The sequence below is a fragment of the Vanacampus margaritifer genome, chromosome 2, assembly GCF_051991255.1.
Source record: "Vanacampus margaritifer isolate UIUO_Vmar chromosome 2, RoL_Vmar_1.0, whole genome shotgun sequence".
NCBI classification, from domain to species: domain Eukaryota; kingdom Metazoa; phylum Chordata; class Actinopteri; order Syngnathiformes; family Syngnathidae; genus Vanacampus; species Vanacampus margaritifer.
The window spans coordinates 6,033,784-6,053,953 of NC_135433.1; the positions used below are offsets into that span (position 1 = coordinate 6,033,784).

Consider the following 20,170-nt stretch of genomic DNA (forward strand, 5'->3'; position numbering starts at 1 on the left):
GAGATGTCTCCCAGTGGGGGCTGCTCAGTGAGGTCAACTAGCCCCCCCATAGGGCCTGTCTTGTCTATTCCAAATGCTGTTTGTCTGTTTTGGCCTTTATGTCACGTGATGTGTAGTCGTGTGTGCTCAGGCCACCTGTTGCATGACCCTGAACGCATGCATTAATGGCTTTTGTATTTGGGCTCCTCCCCCCAGACTGAATGTTTAATTAGCAGAGTGCATAAAGGATCCCTATATTAGATAATTATTCAAAGGGTTAGACGGGTTTAGGGTTATGAAGTGCAACCGTGTAGAGACGGTTTCGTATTGTATGATATATTGGGATTGGAAAAGTGTAGCGTCAATCATGTCCTCCCGAGACTAAGTGACAGGAATAGCAGATTGTTAATTCGTAGTGTTTGACCAGACCTATGGGTTCTCAAACATTTTGAGTCCGGGACCACTTTTCCAAGGACCACGTCACAATTTTACCGGCATTTAACCCTGGAGAACCCACGGGGTCAAATTTGGCCCCTATAAATTCTGCTACTCAAATAACAAAGACCTTTTTTTTTTTTTACAAATTTAACTTCAAAAGTCCAGAGTGCCACTTCTGACCCCTGCATGGGGCCATCTAGTGGATGAATATTGCACTGACATGAGCCAGAGTGGTGGTGACAAGATGGCTAAAATGCAACAAATAAAACAAAAAATATATATTGTTCAATGTAGCTGTGTATTTGATTGATTATTTTCTTAAATTCTAAATAGTTTACTGACAGTTTTTGTTATTCTGATTTTTCGAAATGATACCCCTAAATCCCAAAGGGTCAAATTTCGCCCTAATCCTAAATTAGGGAATAAATTGAAAAAACATATTTTGGTGTTCAGTGAATTTATAGCAGTCATTTAATGTATAATTCATAATTTTCCAAAGAAGAAAGGTGTTCTTGGGTTCTCCAGGGTTAAACAATAAAGACCTGGTTAACAAAGAAGAATTTTTGAGTTAAATTCAATATTTACCTTAATATGCACTGCCAACAAATGGTGATGTGCGCTAAGGAGCAGTGTGTATTATTTAGCACCATCTAGTGGTGAACTAATAATTCACTAATTAAAAAAAAAAACACTATTAGTTTCAATAATATGCAACACGATATGTTCTATCACATGAACGTACATTTATTAGGTAGGTCGCACCGTGCCTTACAGAGGCTGTCATGTTTTGCCGCCATCTTTTTGCTACGGTTATTTGAAGGAGAAGAACTTTGCGAATGTAGTTAGCGCTTGCAACTAGTATCGGAGTCAGTGGGTTTGCCGCTGCTTACCTTCAACAGCTGGGGCCTGTCGGTGGTCGTCACTAAGACCAGTGATTCGCTTGTCTCTCTCTGGTTTGTTCTCGCTAGATTTTGTTAGCTTCTCCCGCTAGCCGCTCCTGTTAGCCACTCCAGCTGGTTTTTGCTAGCCTCTTTTGTTAGCCGATCCAGCGAGTTCTTGCTAGCCAATCTTGCTCGCGGCCCGCCAGCTCCTGCTTTCTCGCTCACTCACTCCAAATAACAATTGGTGCTAGCCTTCGAAGTGTAGTTTCTCACAGTGACATGGCTCCTATAAATAAACACTCACTTTTTGTTTTGTTTTTTCCCTGGAGAGCTCAGTATTGTTCATTCAGTAATTTTACCGATTTGACATGTCATCATCATTGCTCTCTTTTTTTTATTTATTTTAATTTTATTTATTTTATTTTATTTTGTATGTGCGTGCGTGCGTGTGAGTGTGTGTGTATTCATTAGCTCACCTAAAACCTATTTAAAAAATCCCATACCGTTCACCTAAACCGAACACTTCCAGCCAGAGTCCAGGGGGGGAAAAAAAATTAAAAAAATTAAAAATACATAAATAAACACTCACATTCAGTGGTTCACAACTTTGGACAATCTTGGAGTTTTCATTAAATGTAACTTGCATATTTTGGAGGAAGGTGAAGAACTTAGAAGAAAATCCACACAAGCACAGGGAGAACGTGGAAACTACACTTAGAGGCCTGTCAGACCTCTTTTCTGTGAGGCAGACGTGCTAACAATTAGGTTACCGTGCTGACCGATATCAAAGCCACATTGGAGAAAAAAAATTTGTAGTACAAGAATGAAGGTCAAATATTACAAGAACGACTCCATTCCTGTCTTTATTGTCAATATTTTACTTTTTTTTTTCCCCCAGTATGACCCTCAGATTCCTTTGTAGGTAGGTTGTAAAAAGTTAGCTCACATTGAGTAAGTCTTATTTCTGAGCACTGGTGCACTTGAATAAATACAATCTTGCAAACATAAAGAACATAACAGATCTGTGTGTTATATGACATTAATTGCACATGCTGGCAATAGACTTCCTCGGTTCATATTGAGGGATTTGTAATGTAAACTGAGACACCTCTTTGAGACACTTAACGTGAGCGGTTTCACCTTTTAATTGTCAATAAACACAGATAAGATAAGGGCAACCCTCGTCCTTCCTGTTTCAGGGCCGCTGTTCCAGAGAAAACTGCAAATACCTGCATCCTCCGCCGCACCTAAAGAACCAGCTGGAGATCAATGGCAGAAACAACCTGATCCAGCAGAAGAACATGGTCATGCTAGCCCAGCAGATGCAGCTTGCCAATGCCATGATGCCTGCCACGCAGCTATCGCCTATGGTGAGAAGACACCCGCAAACACGCAATTCACAGATTGTTAGCTATCGTTAGCTATCGAATATTTCCAGAATTGAGTATTCTCCTGATTATCCCGTGGGTTAATAGAGCAATCAGTTCAAAATGTGCACATGTGAGGCGCAGGTTTTGTACACTTGGGCTCGCCATCCCTCCGTAGTAGTATCTGCGACTTTGAATGTGTATGACTTTAAAAGGCCCGGCCTGGTGAGTGATATAGGTGTCCGCAAATGAGAGTGCTAACGGTCTGCTTGTTGAGTGACTCAGCATGACTCAGCATTACATCCTAACTAGCGATGTTGTTAGCTAACATGCGTTACGTTGTGTTGGCGATTGTAGACGTTCTTTTGTGGTACATATTGCACTTAATCTGTCCCTGTTGAGTATGAAATGATCCCAGACTTTGGACATTCTTTGTCTTTTACTCACTCTTTCCTCCTGGCTCACTGCCATGTGACAACTTATTTCAACACAGAGTGGTGGGTGCGTCGTGCGACAGCAGTAACATTACCCTGTGTCGGGAAAATGATCCCTGTGAAGCTTCAGTGCAGAGATTCTTTTTTTATCAAATTGGTTGCGTTTTATGATTGATTATTGCAGCCCTAAGGTCGAGTCTTAGCTGGTTTTGAGCTCAGGCCAAAGCAATAAAAGTAGAGCTTTTTCGCCATCTGGTGGCATCGTGGTGTCATTTAAAGTAAATTGAGAAGCTTCATTTAGAAATGAGATGATTATCTGCTTAAAAAGGTCTTAGACAACATTTTAGTTACTGTGTAGAAATTTGGGGCAAAAACTACTTACCGGTAAGTTCAATCAGTTTACAAACAACTCGAGCTGTCCTGGTCATATTTTTTTGTACCCGAGTGCAAGTCACTCGATTTTCGATATCTGCTGATATAGAGTCACGTTCCAATACCTCTGCAATGCAATGCAGTGAAGAATATTAAAGATAACCACATTTGAACTGTCTCAATTATCTTTTTTTTTTTTTTTTTAATTATCATTATTATTATTATTATTTATATTTTTATCCCAAGATGACACTTTTTTTTACATGGCTGTAAATCAGCAGTGGTTCAAATCAAGTAAGGAACTAAAAAATGTTAACTTTAACCCTATTCATTACTAACCTTAACCTTATACATTACAAATTTATTAATTAAGAAAATAAAAAAAAAATCTGATCTTTTTTTAGCAATTAGGGTAATCCACAAAGTCACACACATCTGGATCACACCCACTCACACATCTTGCAGTCAAAATTGTTACAATTTGCAGGTTTGAGAAAGCATATGAGTAAAGTTAATCAATTATGATTATCCAAGATATATAAAAAAATTGTTTAGGGCCGGACTGGGACTCATTTTCAGCCTTGTAGTTTCAGGGCTCAGACCGGCCCTAGTTCACGTTTTAATGAACATACACAATTTTACAGTTTGTGTATCAATGTAGAATAGATGAGCATTCCCTCCAATGATATTCATATTGGATTTGATCAAAAATGTAATTTAATTGATTGCTCTCATAAGAGCATGATCATTGTTTATTTGAACAAGTATTTGAACATAAAATGGGGCCATAAAAAAAGGACAAAAAGAGACCAATAAGCAAATGTACATTAAATGGGATAAGACATTTTACACTTAACAAGACACACTTACCTAATGAAGTTAAACCAGCAAGATTAAGGAAGCTTACACTGTACTTCCTGTTAGTACTCTTATTTTGAAACCTGTAATTTCTCACCACTTCTGGTGCACTACTGAGCTGACTGACGCTAACTTGGAGAGCAACGGTAATCGTAGGAGGCTTTCCCATCATGCTTTGTTGCTGTTACTAGTAACACTTGTGATTGTGTTTTGCCTCTTGTGTGTGTCATTTTTGTACAGACAAGGTTCACTATGGCTACAGTATTATTGTTTCTATTTGATTCAAGTTTTGCTACTATTGGTATTAAATTATTGTGACTTGGTGACACCCCTTAGTAACAAAGGCATGCAGTCAGTGCTATATATAACTTATTGCATATGTAGGCAGTGTTGCGGTCACAGTTGATTAACGATGATACAGTCATTTTAAGATGACATGATACTCTTTATTTACGGGCTGATTTCAAAATGAGTGTGTGGGCTGCTGCGGCCGATTCATGGCCTGAACTACAGGACGGCCCACCGGGAATTGTCCCGTCCCTCCAAATGGCCCAGGCCTGCCGATTGAGAGTGGAGTTATACAGTAATTCATGTGTGAAATATAACCCAAAAATTAACAGAATCCATAAAGATTGTGTTTTTCAGTCTGTGGAACAGTTCAAGTGAGGGGCTAAAACATAAAATATAAATATAAACAATAAAAAACTGATTATTTATTACCAGTAGTTTTTTGTTATGTGCTTGCTGATCTTTATGCTACACTAGCTTTGTCATGTCATGAATACCATGTACATATATCATATTATTAATACTCGTATTTTTTATTATTATTTTTTTTATCATTATTATTATACTCCTTTTTGAATATAGAATACAAGTGCTGAATATTTTATCATCTATTATGATGTTATGCTCAAAAAGCACACAGTACGTGCACGAACCCAGCACAGTTTCATCTCCCGGCGAGACTGCAGACTTGTGAAAGTGGAGACAATGCAGCTCATTTACTATCTCTGCAGCAGATTTTATCTTCTGCTTTATTGTCCGCACAACAAGATCTGTTTTGTTTACCCAAAGCTCCATTCCTCCGTCCTCCAGCCCATGTTCTCGGTGACGCCCGGCCTGGCCACCAACGCCAACGCCGCGGCCGCTGCGGCCGCGGCGTTTAACCCCTACCTGAGCCCCGTGTCACCGGGCCTGATGCCCACGGAGATCCTGCCCAACACCCAGGTCCTCATGGCCTCCAGCCCCGCCGTCAGCCAAGTCCCCAACGCTGCCGCCGCAGCACAGAAACTGCTGAGAACAGACAGACTTGAGGTAACTGCAGCCTTCTACTCTTAAAAATGTCACGAAAACTCTTCCTGAAGCAATAGTTCTTTTTAGTAGGAAAAATAAGGTCGACGACTGAATCCCAATCCCAATCCATCTTTATATTAAATGTGGTTTTCACAGTAGAAACTATCAAGAGACATTTTAGTCTTGTATTTCATCAGTTCAAATCTGCAGCGGATACATCATTATGCATGCAAATCACATTTATCTTCATTGAAATGATGAAAGAGTACTATAAATGCTTGCAAGTATTTACATCATCAAGCATGTCTCCACATGTGCACTTTGAGCCTTTGTTTTAATTAAAACATGCTACAAACTACACATGTTGATTGTTTTCTATTTTATTTACTCATAAGTACAAGTTAGGCACAACTTGGATTGTGCTGCCCCCCGCTGTCTCATATGTGAACTACAGAAATTGGCCACCAAACAAAAATGATCAGGCAGTCACAAATATGCTTACTTAGTATGCAATCTGGGCTGTTTAGTTGAAAACCAAGCTTTTAGTCTACGCTTACAATATATGTCATTTTATTTTTAATATATAATTGCCGCTCCTTGTTTTTGTGTGTACTGTCTTGGTTGTGTGCTAATTACAACAATTGAATCTCCCAAACTGGATAAATAAAGTGTTTGAAGAGCATCAAGTGGGACAGACTAAGCGTACCTATCGCCCTCTAGTGGAAGCGCATTGAATTACTCTACCTGTCTTTTTATGTTGTTGGCGTAGCTGAATGTATGAATAAATATATTTGTGGTAAATAAAGCATAATTCTCGGACCAAGTAAGTGAACTTGCTTAATTTCAGATTTACACTAATGTGCCGCAGCATAGAGATTGGGAATCACTGCTCAGCACTAATGTAACTGTACACATCTATATGGAGGAACATGATCACATGAAACCTTTTTTCTGGTTAAAAGACTGTAGGTCTCATCCATTTTTAACCTTATTGTTTTTTGAATCATGCACCATCCACAGAGACAGATAAAAGCCTTGATGACTCATACTTAATCTGCATAAACATAAAAAGCAGAGCGATTTGTGCTGTTTTTATGAGGGCAAAAAATGGTGGCTTGCATACCAGGAAAACTGTAGCAATACACAACAAAAATGTAAAAATAATTCACATGAGAAATTTTACAGCAATAAAACAAAATTGGCATCCAATTGTCTGGTAGCTGCTTTTACATAGAACAAGAGAACTGCTCAGATTTTTTTTTCTCTGTTGTTGTCAGGCATCCTTCAATCATAATAACCTCACAGGCATATGAAATGCTGTTTAAAATACATAACATCACAATGAGGAATGTTGATGAATATACTCATTTGCATTTGAATCACTGCTCCGTATTAAATATAAAGAATACATCTTGGCAATTACAACTGAGAGAGGAACTGAAATGTAATTCGCTAACTTAATTTCTCTTGGTCGATTTTAGCATATTTTTTTTCTTTTTTTTTGCCACTTCTACAACCTGGAAAAATGGAAGCATCTTTCTTCTGTCTACACGTTTTTGAAATATAACCACATAAAGCTTCTGGTGGCTGGAATATACACTGTATGGGTTTTTTTTCGCACTCCAACAACGAGGCGCTCTAAAGTGGCCACAACCCAGCAGAAAGCCCGAGTCCACACACTGGGCAGTCTGACTTAAAATAAAATAAATAAAATTCCCCCCCAAATTCCCTCTTTATCCGACCTTTCTCTGCATGCCATGTGCACTTGTGGCAGACAATGAGGCGTTCTAATGACACTTTACCAATGTATTTCTTTACATTCTTTTATTATGTTTCGTTGTGCAGTATATTCAATATTATTTATGTTTATGTTTTTTTACAATCACAGAATGATTTAAACTCTAAAAGTGTAAATACTTACCGCTGTGTCTCCGGCTTTAGGTGTGTCGCGAGTACCAAAGGGGTAACTGTTCCCGGGGGGAGGACGACTGCCGCTTTGCCCACCCGTCGGACAGCACCATGATCGACACGAACGACAACACCGTCACCGTGTGCATGGACTACATCAAGGGGCGGTGCTCCCGCGAGAAGTGCAAGTACTTCCACCCGCCGGCGCACCTGCAGGCTAAAATTAAGGCCACCCAGCACCAGGTGAACCAGGCCTCAGCCGCCGCTGCCATGGTGAGCAATCCTGCCGTATGTGGCCACGTTGACGGATTAAATGTGCGTAAGGTCCAGTTTTCATTTAATGTTGGCTTGGGTCAAATAGTATGATGATATCCTAGCCCACAAACGGAAAGAAAGAGCTTCCTGTTCCTACTTCTTGACATTATGAACGGCTTTTATTGTGATTCAAGTTCTGTCTTTTAGCAATTGGCACTAGCACAGGCACTTGTCTTCTGGTTATTGTGTTTTTATTATTATTTATATGCTATTGTTGATGTAGCGCAGCTGAGCTGGAAGTGAATCATTGCAAAGTGACTCTGACTAGGATGTCCACACTGAAAACTCCTCAGATGTACTACAGTGCAGTGAACCCCCATTTATTGCGGGGAATATGTTCCAGAAAAGAAAAAATTGTAGACCGACTCACAATAGCTAGCTCGTGAAACAGAGAAATGTTTTAAAGCTAATTTTTTGATAAAACTGACCCATGTTATATTGCAAATTACTAAAGAATGGAAAAAGCTAGAAACAAACTTTTTTTCCTGAAGAAAAAAAAAGTCTTGCTTTTATTAGTTTTAGCACTTATATTGTCAGAAAATATAATATTCTGCAGGTCTTCTAAGATCAGTCAAAATTGTCTAAAACGACAGGCGGTATGCAAAACTGCATTGAAAACGGCTGTGATTTAAACTTTTTAAACAAACCGACTTATTAAAAATGCACTTTTTAAGTATTCTTCCTATCGATTTGCACTCTGGCGCACACTTATCTAGATGAAACCAGTTAAGACCATCATGTCACACATTTTCACATGGACTAGACTGAACAGTATAAGGAGTAGAAACCATTTTGGACAGATTACACCTTTTCCCGCATATTAAGAGAAAAAGGCTCCACAGCGGTGTACTCGATCTTTCTGGCATCCAGTAAATAGTTCAAATGAGAATATGCAGCCAGCCGTTACTGTTGCCATAATAATCGCGAGTATTAAAGATAAAAGGACCGGGCAGGGGTTCATTCAGAATCTTTCAATTGGTGCCGTGACCTGTAAAGAACTGTAAAACTAACACATAAAACACACCCTGATTAAATATTGTATATTGAGATTTTCCTTAGCAATTCCATGAAAGTAATGGCAATTTTTCTGATTTGTAGTTCCTGATGTTAAAACGGCCACAAGAGGCCGCATGTCAGCCCAATCTTGACCCTCCCTAGTAAAAACCCGTGAATTTTTTTTTTTTTAAATGTTCTATTTAGCCAGGATGCAAACGACGAACTGCGATATTGCGGGGGTTCACTGTATTCTGTTCATGAACCAGTGAAGAATGTTTTCATTGCTACGTCCATCCATTTGTGTGTGACGTTAACTAATGTAGACTAGTAGTACTGTATGTAGTATCACGATGATCATGTAACCGTTGAGCAGTAGAGCTAGTATCCACATTGTGCATGCCTTAGTCCTGTAATCCCCTTGTAAAAAATGCATTCCAATGATTTGTTTTTTTATTTGTTTTTTTTTCTCACCTATACCCAAACTGCACTGCTGCCCCCATGATGCACCTCTGCTTGCTGGTTTATGTTAATGCGCTTGAACCCCATTGGCCCATTGCCATCATGTGCTCGCTGCCTGCTAATTAAGACTCAGTCGGCTGTCAAATCACTGAAGCGACCCCTCGACGCAACCTTTGACCTGGTACTATGACCTTTCACCTTTTAGCTTGGCATGTGGCTTTGTTGTAGAGCAGTGTTTTAACTAATTCTATTTGGTTGTCTCTGTCTCAGTGCAAATGTCTTTTTTCCTTCTGTCTTTCATGTGTGTGATGAAATGACTGCGGCTCTTCCATTTAGGGAATGGGTGGGGGCGGGATTCCAAATGAGCAGCGGTGGGCGCGCCAGTTAATTTTACCGAATCGTATTTAGTCAGCGGCCGCGCGTTCATCATCGCCAATCGTCGTCATTTCAAGCCGAGACAAACTGTAATCGTCAGTCTGTCTGTCTGTTATCGTTATTGCTAAATTACAGTTCGTCACCACTATTTAAGGAACGACACATTTTTATTTTTATTTTTTTAGATATTTTTTTCTATTACTTCTTACTACAACATCGCAGCACAAGCAGTGTATCTACTCCGGTAAACAACCACGCCATGTACCGTGAAAACTAAAACAAAGATAGTAACAGTATTCATAGTATTAACGATCAATATTTACAATCATGTCTTTCACTCAAACCAAAATAATCCAAATGGTAGATAAATTCAAGATAATAAAAGTCCATCACAGTTAATAATGCTTCTCTTCCTTCTCTCTCTCTCTCTCTCTCTCTCTCTCTCTCTCTCACTCTTTCTCCATTCTCTAATTAATAAGGCTTTTTATTATTTTTAAATTACCCGCCAAATTTAAAGAGCACCTGTTATGTGTTAATTCTTTCGACGTTTAACGTCGCTATGAGGAATTCTTCAACATTTTTTTGATCCACTGCACACGCTCATCCTCCTCTTTTTCTAATCAGTCAATTACTTGCATAATTTAAGATGCAAAAAAAATGACCCCGATAGTTTGACATGAACAAATATTCTGAATGTCATACGCAAACATTTATTAAATGCTTTACTTTAATGCATGTAGTGCTCAAACACAACCTGTGCTACATTTTAACGTAACCATCCATCATTTGCGGTCATAATTAATATAGTGTGATTAATCTGCGTTAATACATGATTAATGCTTTAATTTTGTGTGATTAATGAATTAGTTAACGTTTCAACTTTGACAGCCCCTTTAAATACAAATAAATCAAATATTAAACTCAAACAAAGGCTGTAGATTTGTGTTGTCATGGCAACCAATTAGTGTGTCTGCATTTTAATTTCACTTGAAATAAAGCATAAAGTGGACACTGCTGGTAAAAATAGTAATACGCAGTCAGTGTGCTTCTGTCAGTTGTCAGCGCAACAGGCACTCGTCAGTGACGGACTCAGAGGTCCGATGTCGTCTTTCATCAGCAAAACAGACGCCAGTGCTGCGGGAATGCCCACCTCTGCCAATAAAGCACCTCAAATGTGAATTTTCAAAGAGCCGCAATCAATTCAACACCTGTAGTGTCTTTAACAAAAAAAGCTAGTGAGGGTTAGGGAAGCCTTTATAATGGTAGCATGGCTTTATGTCTTACGTCCAAGTGTTCACTGTTGTGGAGCTATCAACTTGTGTGCATGAATGTGTCGCTCGTGCACGTCAGGTGGGGCTAAGAGGTTCTACAGTCTCACAGGGGGGGGATCACAAACCATAACAGGTGATTGAAAAGAGATGGGTCACCCCATCAGACCTCAACGGGGCCTCGTGTCCAAGATATTTTGCGCCTTGGCCTGAGTCCTTTTTTTGACTTTGGTCTGTGAGTGAACCATCACTGAACATGGCTTCCACAGTTTTCTCATGGAGCTAGCAGTGCAGCCTCCCTCTCTCTCTGTGCTTCCACCTCTTGTTAGCAGCTGTATTGTTGTTCTTTAATTGTTAATGCTTGCTTATGTTGCATTTAGTTAGCCGCAAGTTAATATTCCCAGTGAAGATGATAATTCATGAATGCTTATTAGCCAAGTAGCTCCAGTAGGCACCATGCTCCTGCTTGTTGTAGTACATGTGTCCGAGTGCTGCTTGCTTGCTACTGATATGATCATATTGTTGATGTACACACAAGGATGTTGTCATGCTACTCCTATGATGTCCTCTAACCTTTTTTGTTTTTGTTTTTGTTTTGTTTTCCAACTCATCTATTCTCCCTTCACACACTCTTATCTCCCTGTCACTGACCTGCGCTCATCTGGCTGGGCAGGGTATCGCCCCCAATGTCATGGCTCCCCTGTCAAAGCGGGCAGCCCTGGAGAAAGCCAACGGGGCCTCTGCTGTGTTTAACACCGGCATGCTCCAGTACCAACAGGCCCTGGCCAGCATGCCCTTTCAGCAGCAGGCTGCTTTCCTCCCATCAGGTATGCAAACCCGCAAGCTTGCCTTCTGATCAGCCGGACCGTGCCCGGACGGCCTAACCCGGCTCACGCTTGGCTGGAGTTGGACAGATGGCTGTTCATAACATTGTGGATCATCTATCCAACGCGTGTGAATTTTTTTTTGACTTTTGGATGGAGGGACGGTACAAAGATAGATAGCTCGTTGTTCGCTTTGCGTTGCCACTTAGAAGAAGTCACAAAATTCCTACTCGTTTCTCTACAAGCACATGTAAACGGGGTGCTTCCACCAAGCGGTAAAGTTCAGTTCAGTTCGTCACAGTATAGTTTTTGAATGAATTCTATTTTTCAAACACACACACGCACATATATATATATATATATATATATATATATATATATATATATATATATATATATATATATGATAGCAGAAGTAAAAGTCATTGATTTTTTTTTTCTTTCATTCCAAGTGATTGCAAAAGCTGAATTTAATACGCCGTTTTTATTTTATTTTATTTATTTATTATTTTATTTTATTTTAGATTCTTATTATTATATTTTTTTATTTTTTTGTCCACCGTGAATAGCAGACAAAAATTGTAGTGTAGTATAAAGTATTCAATACATATTTTTTTACTTATTATTTTTTTCTCAGGCAAGATAAGATATTTTAGAGGATTGTCATTGTTATTATTATTATTAGTAGTAGTATTATTATTTTATTTTTAGATTTTTGTCCTCCGTGAATAGCAGACGTCCACTGTACAGTATATCCATTGTAACACTACGGAAAATTCTGTCGACCAATCAGTCGACAGTAGCGTAATATAAAATATTGAATTTTTTTATTTTTTATTTTTTCTCAGGCAAGATTAGATATTTTAGATGATAATCATTATTATTATTATTGTTAGTATTATTATTATTATTTCATTTTTAGATTTTTGTCCTACGTGAATAGCAGTAGACAGTAACGCAATACAAAAAACACAATGTATCGAACCGAACCGAACCGTCCCGCTTGGTAGAAACGAGACATCCGGGTACGTTTTCACGAGCTTGTAAAAACGTATCATTTTCAGTTGCAACACGTGTAAACGAGCCACTGGTTTACTAGTTTGCTGATTGAAAGTAATCCCTCATATTTAATGACTGGGGCTTCTGGTGGTGCTGACATGCTGGAAGTGATGACATCTAATGGTAATCTAACAGGCTGCAGAGTGTGGCTTTCACACACATTCACCCTTCTTCACGCCTATGTTGATAATGTTAGCTATTTACTTGCACCATACTTGAAAACGTGATTGAGCAAGAGATATTAACCTTCCCCCACCTTATCTCTCCCCCTCACTCTAACGAACCTTGTGACGGGCTGTTTTGATTTCTCTTCCCCCTATCCAATCTACTTCCTGTTGCACTGCATGATGGGCAGGCTCAATATTGTGCATGACCCCTGCAGCCGGCATTGGTAGGTTCCAGTTCTCCTTTTTCAGTTTTGTGTGACTTCCTGTCTGTGGCTCGCATGTGGCACCAAAATGTAACCAGTTGAGCTTGAGTTGTGTGAGTTAAATGTGGCAAACTAAGATGCTGACACCACTATGAAAAGTAGTATTATTAGCAATATTTCAATGTTTTATTTTCCTTGTCATTCCCATTTATTCATTTTATGTGATGTTTTATTTTGCTGTTTTCTCTGTGTTGCTTGACAACTTAACCCTCTCGTGCTTGTTCTCAACCATGCTTCTGGCTGGTCACACCTAAGAGTGCTTGAACTTGAAGACACCTCTAAAACCATTAAACACCGAGGGAGATCCATTTGAACCGTCCCCCTTATCTTATCACCTCTGCCTCAATGAATCTATTTCTAAATATCGCTCGACTTAATTGTTCAGTTTTTACATGATTTGTACTTCTGTTGTAGTCCTCGCAAAGTGACTTGAAAAAAAGATGAGGCAGCCCACATATCGTCGTTGTTGGGTGGAAACCCCGCATGTCCAAATATGGTCAATCTCATATTTTTCAAAAATGGATAGTATTGGTTAGTCCCTTGTTTATTTATTTATTCATTTTGTTTATTTATTACAAATTATTATTAATCAATTTAACTCATTCACTGCCATTGAAGGCTATAGACTATAAAAAAAATCATTTTAACTATTTATATTAGTTTAAAAAAAAATCCCACTTTTGTTAACAAGAGAATAAAAACCTATAATTTTTTGTGAGATTTGTGATTAATCGTGAGTTAACTAGTGAAGTCATGCAATTAATTACAATTAAAACATTTAATCGACTGACGGCCCTAATTTTTAATTATCTTTATTTTATAATCGCATCACGCGATTAAATCTTTTAATTGTAATTAATTGCATAACTTCAATAGTTAACTTACAATTAATCAAAAATTTTATAGCGGTTCTAAATGTACAATAAACATTTTTTTCCAAGGTTTTCATACTCTCGTTAAAAAAAAGTGGAAAAAATGTTAAACTAATAGAAATGGTTCAAATGAATTATTGACATCTATAGCCGTCAATGGCAGTGAATGAGTTAAAGTGTTGAGAATGGCTTGCTCTCAAATCTATTAACTTACTTGGACACTTAAATTGTCTGAGAAGCATCATTTAAACTTCGCCCCGCCCTCGCTCTGTGGGAGCCTTGCAGCATTAAATTGCCTCAAGATTGAATGTCTATGTTATTTTTAGACGATAATGAGTAAAAATTGTTACATTTTAATGGGCCTGTTTTGTTGAAAAATGATAGCTCTAGTTTCACTGCAGAAGGAACCCCATGAGCTTCAGAGGTACGTTTGCTTGCAGATTAAGTTACAGCCACTCGTTACAGTCATGCTCTTTAGTCAACTCATAGTTTTTGTTTGTTTTTTTCATCATTCATGGCTGTTTATATATATATATATTTTTTTTTTTTTTTAATTATTATTATCATTTTATTTAATTTTTTATTCAAGTTTATCAAAGCAAAATATCCAGACATAGCTCTTTTTGGAAGTGTTGATGATTATTGTAAATAATGGTATTAAGAGTCTGGGGATTGTCATAAAGTTTTAAAATAATAAAATAAATGTATGGTTGTTACTTCACAGATCTTTTTATTTGACTTTTTGGTTCTGGAACGTAACCCCTTCGATAAACGAAGGACTACTGTGTAAAGTATAATACCAACTTGAACAATGCAGGCAATTTGGTTATTGAAGCGAGATGCCATTTTTCTTATATTTTTGAAAATTTGTGCTTTTGGAGATACGAGGATTCTGCCCGGCTAAAGCACTGAAATAATGGTGACCTCATATTAAATTTACTCACAAATTTCTTTGCGTACTCACCAATACCGACTACGAATATCTCTAGTACTTTTGATGTATAAAATTTCATTGACCAGAAACAATTCTGAACGAAAATATTTCTTTCTGATGCAGATGATAATTCACCAAAGCGCCGCATTATGGCGCAAACTACTGCCGAGTAGCACTTACTTTTTTTTTTTTTTTACAAATTTTCCGATAATTTAACTGAAATTGGATGGAATCGCTCGTCCATTTTATTCCTCAAATTTCACTCACGCTTTGATGGCAGAGAAACCAAAGGGGGCTGCGTTCAATCGAATCCCTCGGGAACTTCCTGTCTCGCCCTCTCCTGTCTTCCCCTTCTGTTGCGCGTGTGCGTGTGTACGTGTGTGGCTACACTGCTCCTCTGTGTATTTTTGCTTACATGATTCTCCCCTCCCAAAAAAGTTCCCATGATGCACGGTGGTACCCCAGTCACTATGTCTGCAGCCACCACATCTGCCACAAGCGTTCCCTTCGCAACTGCCTCCACCAATCAGGTTTGCACCTCAACCGCCTCTCTCTCTCTCTCTCTCTCTCTCTCGTTCACTCGCTCTCTCACTACACATGGCCGATCAAGGGCGGGTTGCAAAATAGGCGGTACTCCCTCTTGTTGGCCTACACTCAAGTCCAACTTGTGTACATGAGGACAACTCGTCTTTCCTTCTTGACAAACAAATTGTGTTGCATTTGAATGTGTGTCCTCGTTGTAACTGCCGTTTTTTGTCCTTTCCTATTTTGAGGACTCTTCCTTATCAAAGTTGACTACCAACGAATACATGCAATTGGTATGTATGAGGTAGTTGTTTTGTTTTGTTTTGACCCCCACCCCCTCCCCTCCCCTACATTCACCATTCGCACAGCTCGTGCAACAGCTGCTATCTGTGCCCTTTGGTGCTTGGCTTTTTTCCCCTTCTTTTTATTTTTTATTTTTCATGTGAAATTTTTCGCCGCAGCTTCCAGCACGTAAATCCCAGCTTGACCATGTTCCAGCCCAACAGTGTTAATATTGTTACGGGCGCATTCCAGTCAGAGTCTGTATTAAGACGTGTTTGAGGATGAGCCACTTTTGTGCATTATGCTGTCGAGTTGTGCAGGTCAACAACATGGAGGATTTTAGATTTGCATGGGGGAGCCAACTCACTCACCCTTCACTGGCTTCATAATAATAATAATAATAATAATAATAATAATAATAATAATAATGCTCTCCCCTTCTTCATGCTGTCCAGATGCGCTGACTCTCACTCGAGTGCAGCCTAATAGCTTTTCTACTGTCATCTCTATCTTTGTTTGTTTGTTTGTTTGTTTTTCCAGCTGAGCACTTCTCTTAAAGTGACAGGATGGCGTTAATGTGTGTGTAGGAGGCTACGCAAATGTGTTTTGCGTTTGAGTTGCTCTCAGTTTGATCACGTGTGTCTGCTTTCTACCCTTCCCCAGATTCCAATAATATCTGCAGATCATCTGAGTAGTCACAAGTACTTGACTCAAATGTAGTTCCTCTCAAAAACAGTGAGTCTCTGTTGAAATCCATCACACTTACACTCTTCACAAAAAGTTTGGGGTATTTGGCTTTCGGCTGACGTTTCAGGATGAACCCAATATGCAACATAAACTTCATTTGACCTTTTCTGAAGGTTTGAATGTCCAGCTCATGAATGTTTCAGTACTTTGTACACAACTTGCTGTGCTTCTAACAAGGAAGTGACAAAATTCACGACAGATGTTTGAGCCATGAACATTTCCAAGGACGTCTCTCTGTGGTGATCATGGCTGGACTGGCCATCTGGCATACAGGGCAGATACCCGGTGGGCCGGCCTCTTTTGGGGCCGATGCAGTGCTTTTTAATAATTATTTTCCCACATTTTACCGCAAGAGACTGACCCACAATTTAGAGAGACCAATCCGTTAATCCATTTCGATTATACACTCTAAAAACAGTTGAGTCAGAAAAAATTGGACCCGACACTCAATTGGGTCAAAAGTAGCTCAATTATGGATTAAAAATGGACCGATCCACTTAATGGGTCCAATTGACCCAACTTTCTGGGTTGTTTTATACAAAATGACCCAATCTTTTGACCCAAGTAAAGGATCTGACCAATATTTATGAGTTGTTTTATGCTGAAAGACCCATTTCTTGACTCAAAATTGAATCAAATTGACTCAAGTAGCGGATCAGTCCATTTTTAACCCATAGTTGGGTTATTTTTGACCCAACTGTTTTTTGAATGTAGATAGCAAACTGAAATCTCTTCAATAAACATCAGTGGCAGAACTACATGTTAGGCAAGAGTCCGGCCGGGCTGACGTGCCTAAGTCAAAATGTCAGGGCCGTTTTTTTTGTGCCAGTCCAGCCCTGGTGGTGATGGTTCAAGGGTTTGCCAAGTAGGGATGTAACGACAACGGCAATATCGTGATATCATGATATTAAAACGGCCACAATATATCGTCGTTGTCATGTCACGATATTAAAAGCAGCATATCTGTTAAAAAAAAAAAAAATTCAGGTTTATTGGTCAAGTATGTAAAAACACAAGAAATTTGTCTTCATAGTCACAAATCATCTGAGAAACATGAAAATGACCAACAGAGGGAGACAGCACAAGAAGCCCCGCGGTTCGCTAATTAGCGCCCGGGTTTCCGGAATGGAAGCAAAGAAAAAAACATAAGGAAATTAGAATGGGGAAAAAAATAAAAATAAATACAGTAAATGCACGTATGATCTTAGACAACATGCCAACGGCCTCAAATGACGCCGTCAGTCAACACCCAGAGTGGCTAAAAATGTAGCTTGTTAACAGTCAGCCAACAATGGATTATATGCCACGGAGGAGGCGGGACTTCCGACTTCCGTGTTTTCACCCATCAACTTTGTTTTCGTTTCCGGTTTGCGACGTGTGGGCCGCGTCCCAGTACTTGGTTTCCGCCTTTGTGCCCCTCGGTTGCGCGTTCCCACAGACGGGTGCGAGGCTGCGAGTGTCTAGTGTCTGTCTCAGTGTCCGAAGCATTTCAGATAGCCGAGACGTCCTCCCGCCGATGAGCGGGAGCGCGCGGTTGGGGGGCGCGGGTGCGAGTGTTGGAACGCGGCCAGCAGTGCCCGTAAACGGCGCTGATGTGTAAACCCCGGAAGTCCGTGCCATCTACCTCATACACTCACATTTGCTGACTCCAGCATCCCTCACCAAGCCAGGCCCCGCCTTTTAAAGGCACAGGACAATCGCGCCGTTCATGGATCAAACACCTGTTGTGAATTTTTTGGTATTTAGCTGCTTGTTATAGAGCAACAACGAAACGGACATTTGCATTCAAGAGCACAGAAAGTCAAAGTTCGCTTGTAAATGTTATAAAGCATTTTAGTTTCATGCTGAAATTGAACCCCAAGCCACTTATCCCTAAACCCCTTTTCACACTGCACTCGCTCAACTGTGAAAGAGTCTCACGGAAACGCGCAATGACCAGTTTCCAGCCTGCCCATATTTGGAAGTCTTAATGTAGCAGCAAGTACAAACGGAGACTTTGCTGCTGTTTCGACCACCAAGTTGTTTTAAAAGAAATGCCTTGCTAAATGCAGTGTGAAAAGGGGTTTAGGGATTTTTTTTTTTTTTTTTTTTTTGGTGTGTGTGTGTGTGCCCCTTCCAAATAGTTTCTAATCCCGTACCTCTCGTTTCCCCCTCTTCCAGATCAAATGAATGTGTGCTGGCACCGTCCAAGCCAAAACAGTTCAGCCTTTATTTACATAAAACTTCAGAATGTCAAGAAACGGGACTGAGGAGGGTCTGCCATCTGTCAAAACATCCAGCGTGCGACCCGTGCCATCTTCCCACGTCAAAAGCTGAGAGCCAAGAGGCCGTCTCGGTGCCTCTCACCCGCTGTACATGTAAATCACAGCACTCGATTGGTTGTAATTCACTTCACCGGACGTAGAAAAGGTCAAAGAGCGACGTTGCGCGAGTCAAAGTACACCTCTGGTACGCCAGGCGACCAAGATTTCTTTTATTCCTTTTGTTTTTCTTTGAATTAATCAGCCATATTTCATCGTTTACACAAAAAAAGACATGCACCTTGAATTTGAATCGAAATGAGAACGGCACAGCCATTTTGAAAGCGGAATCGAGCATGTGCAGTATTGCGTGCGTGTACAGATACTAGTCAAACTAGATGAAAGTAAATGAGGGTGGCGGACATATGAATGTTGTGGGTAAACCAACATACCTGTGTACCTTGAAAGCACAGCCAGGCTTGCTCTTCTCACCTTGTCGTGTGCCATGGAGGCCATACAGCTCCAACCAGAGTGTTGTCTCAGCAGTGTTATTTGTTTACCGAGGGTAAAATTTAAACAAAACAACAAAAAATAAGTACATGTTGTATGGCTCTTAATATTGTTTAGATTTAAAAAAAAAAAAATGTTCATAGTTTTAGAAGTGGGTTTTGTGCTAATTTTGTGTTTTTTTAAATGTTTTTAATTATGACTTTTAAATGGGAAAAAAAAGTGTAATTCCTCTAGAGTGCAGTTTTTTTTTGTGTGTGTTTTTTTTTGTCTTGTTGGGATTTAATTGTCGCTCAAGTCCATCGACTCTAAAGCCTGTTGATTCGGAGTGTGCAGCTTTCGCTGACTTGTTGTTACCTGGTCCTCTTTAAAAGAGTGCTGACTGGAAAAGAAGCACTCTCGAGCTGCGTACTGATGGTAATAATGTAAGACAAAAAGGTCTGTTAGGTCATTGTAACCCCCCAAAAAAAAAAAAAAAGTACACTTGAATGATTGTTTGTCCAAGTCAAATGTCACCGAGTCAAACTTAACAAATGGCAGAGGTTCCCAACGCACACCTGTGAAAATTGCTTAAGATTAATATGGCGACACTGATGAGAAAAATGGCAAAAAAATGAAAAACAATTAAAAAAAAAAATTAATTAACTTCTGTGTAATGCTACCGTTTTAGTTTTATCCACATATCACAGATATTTCCTCATATGCTTTTTTCTCATCATATTATGCCATTTTTTGAAAGAAAAAAATGGAATTCTTGGATTCATACGTTATTCATGTAATTTAACAATTTTCTTCTCATGACAT

The 20,170-nt window shown here is 39.4% G+C and overlaps 1 protein-coding gene across 42 annotated transcripts in view; it reads left to right on the forward strand.

Moving 5' to 3' along the window:
* The window catches only part of mbnl1 (muscleblind-like splicing regulator 1), an 86,751-nt gene extending 67,149 nt beyond the window's left edge, over positions 1-19,602 (forward strand). For 7 of the 42 annotated variants that reach the window (XR_013291400.1, XR_013291401.1, XR_013291402.1 and 4 more), the window contains 9 exons: positions 2,498-2,668; positions 5,407-5,646; positions 7,567-7,806; positions 9,431-9,484; positions 11,620-11,773; positions 13,185-13,220; positions 15,504-15,883; positions 16,536-16,607; positions 18,780-19,602. Coding sequence is in view for 28 of the 42 variants with exons in the window: in XM_077559815.1 (XP_077415941.1) it covers positions 2,498-2,668; positions 5,407-5,646; positions 7,567-7,806; positions 9,431-9,484; positions 11,620-11,773; positions 13,185-13,220; positions 15,504-15,595; positions 15,839-15,883; positions 16,536-16,592 (1,089 nt within the window). In the remaining 14 variants the exon portion in view is untranslated. The remainder of the gene's footprint in view (positions 1-2,497; positions 2,669-5,406; positions 5,647-7,566; positions 7,807-9,430; positions 9,485-11,619; positions 11,774-13,184; positions 13,221-15,503; positions 15,884-16,535; positions 16,608-18,779) is intronic. The other 35 variants (XM_077559815.1, XM_077559816.1, XM_077559817.1 and 32 more) reach the window with 35 other exon arrangements.
* Positions 19,603-20,170: the final 568 nt, after the last annotated feature.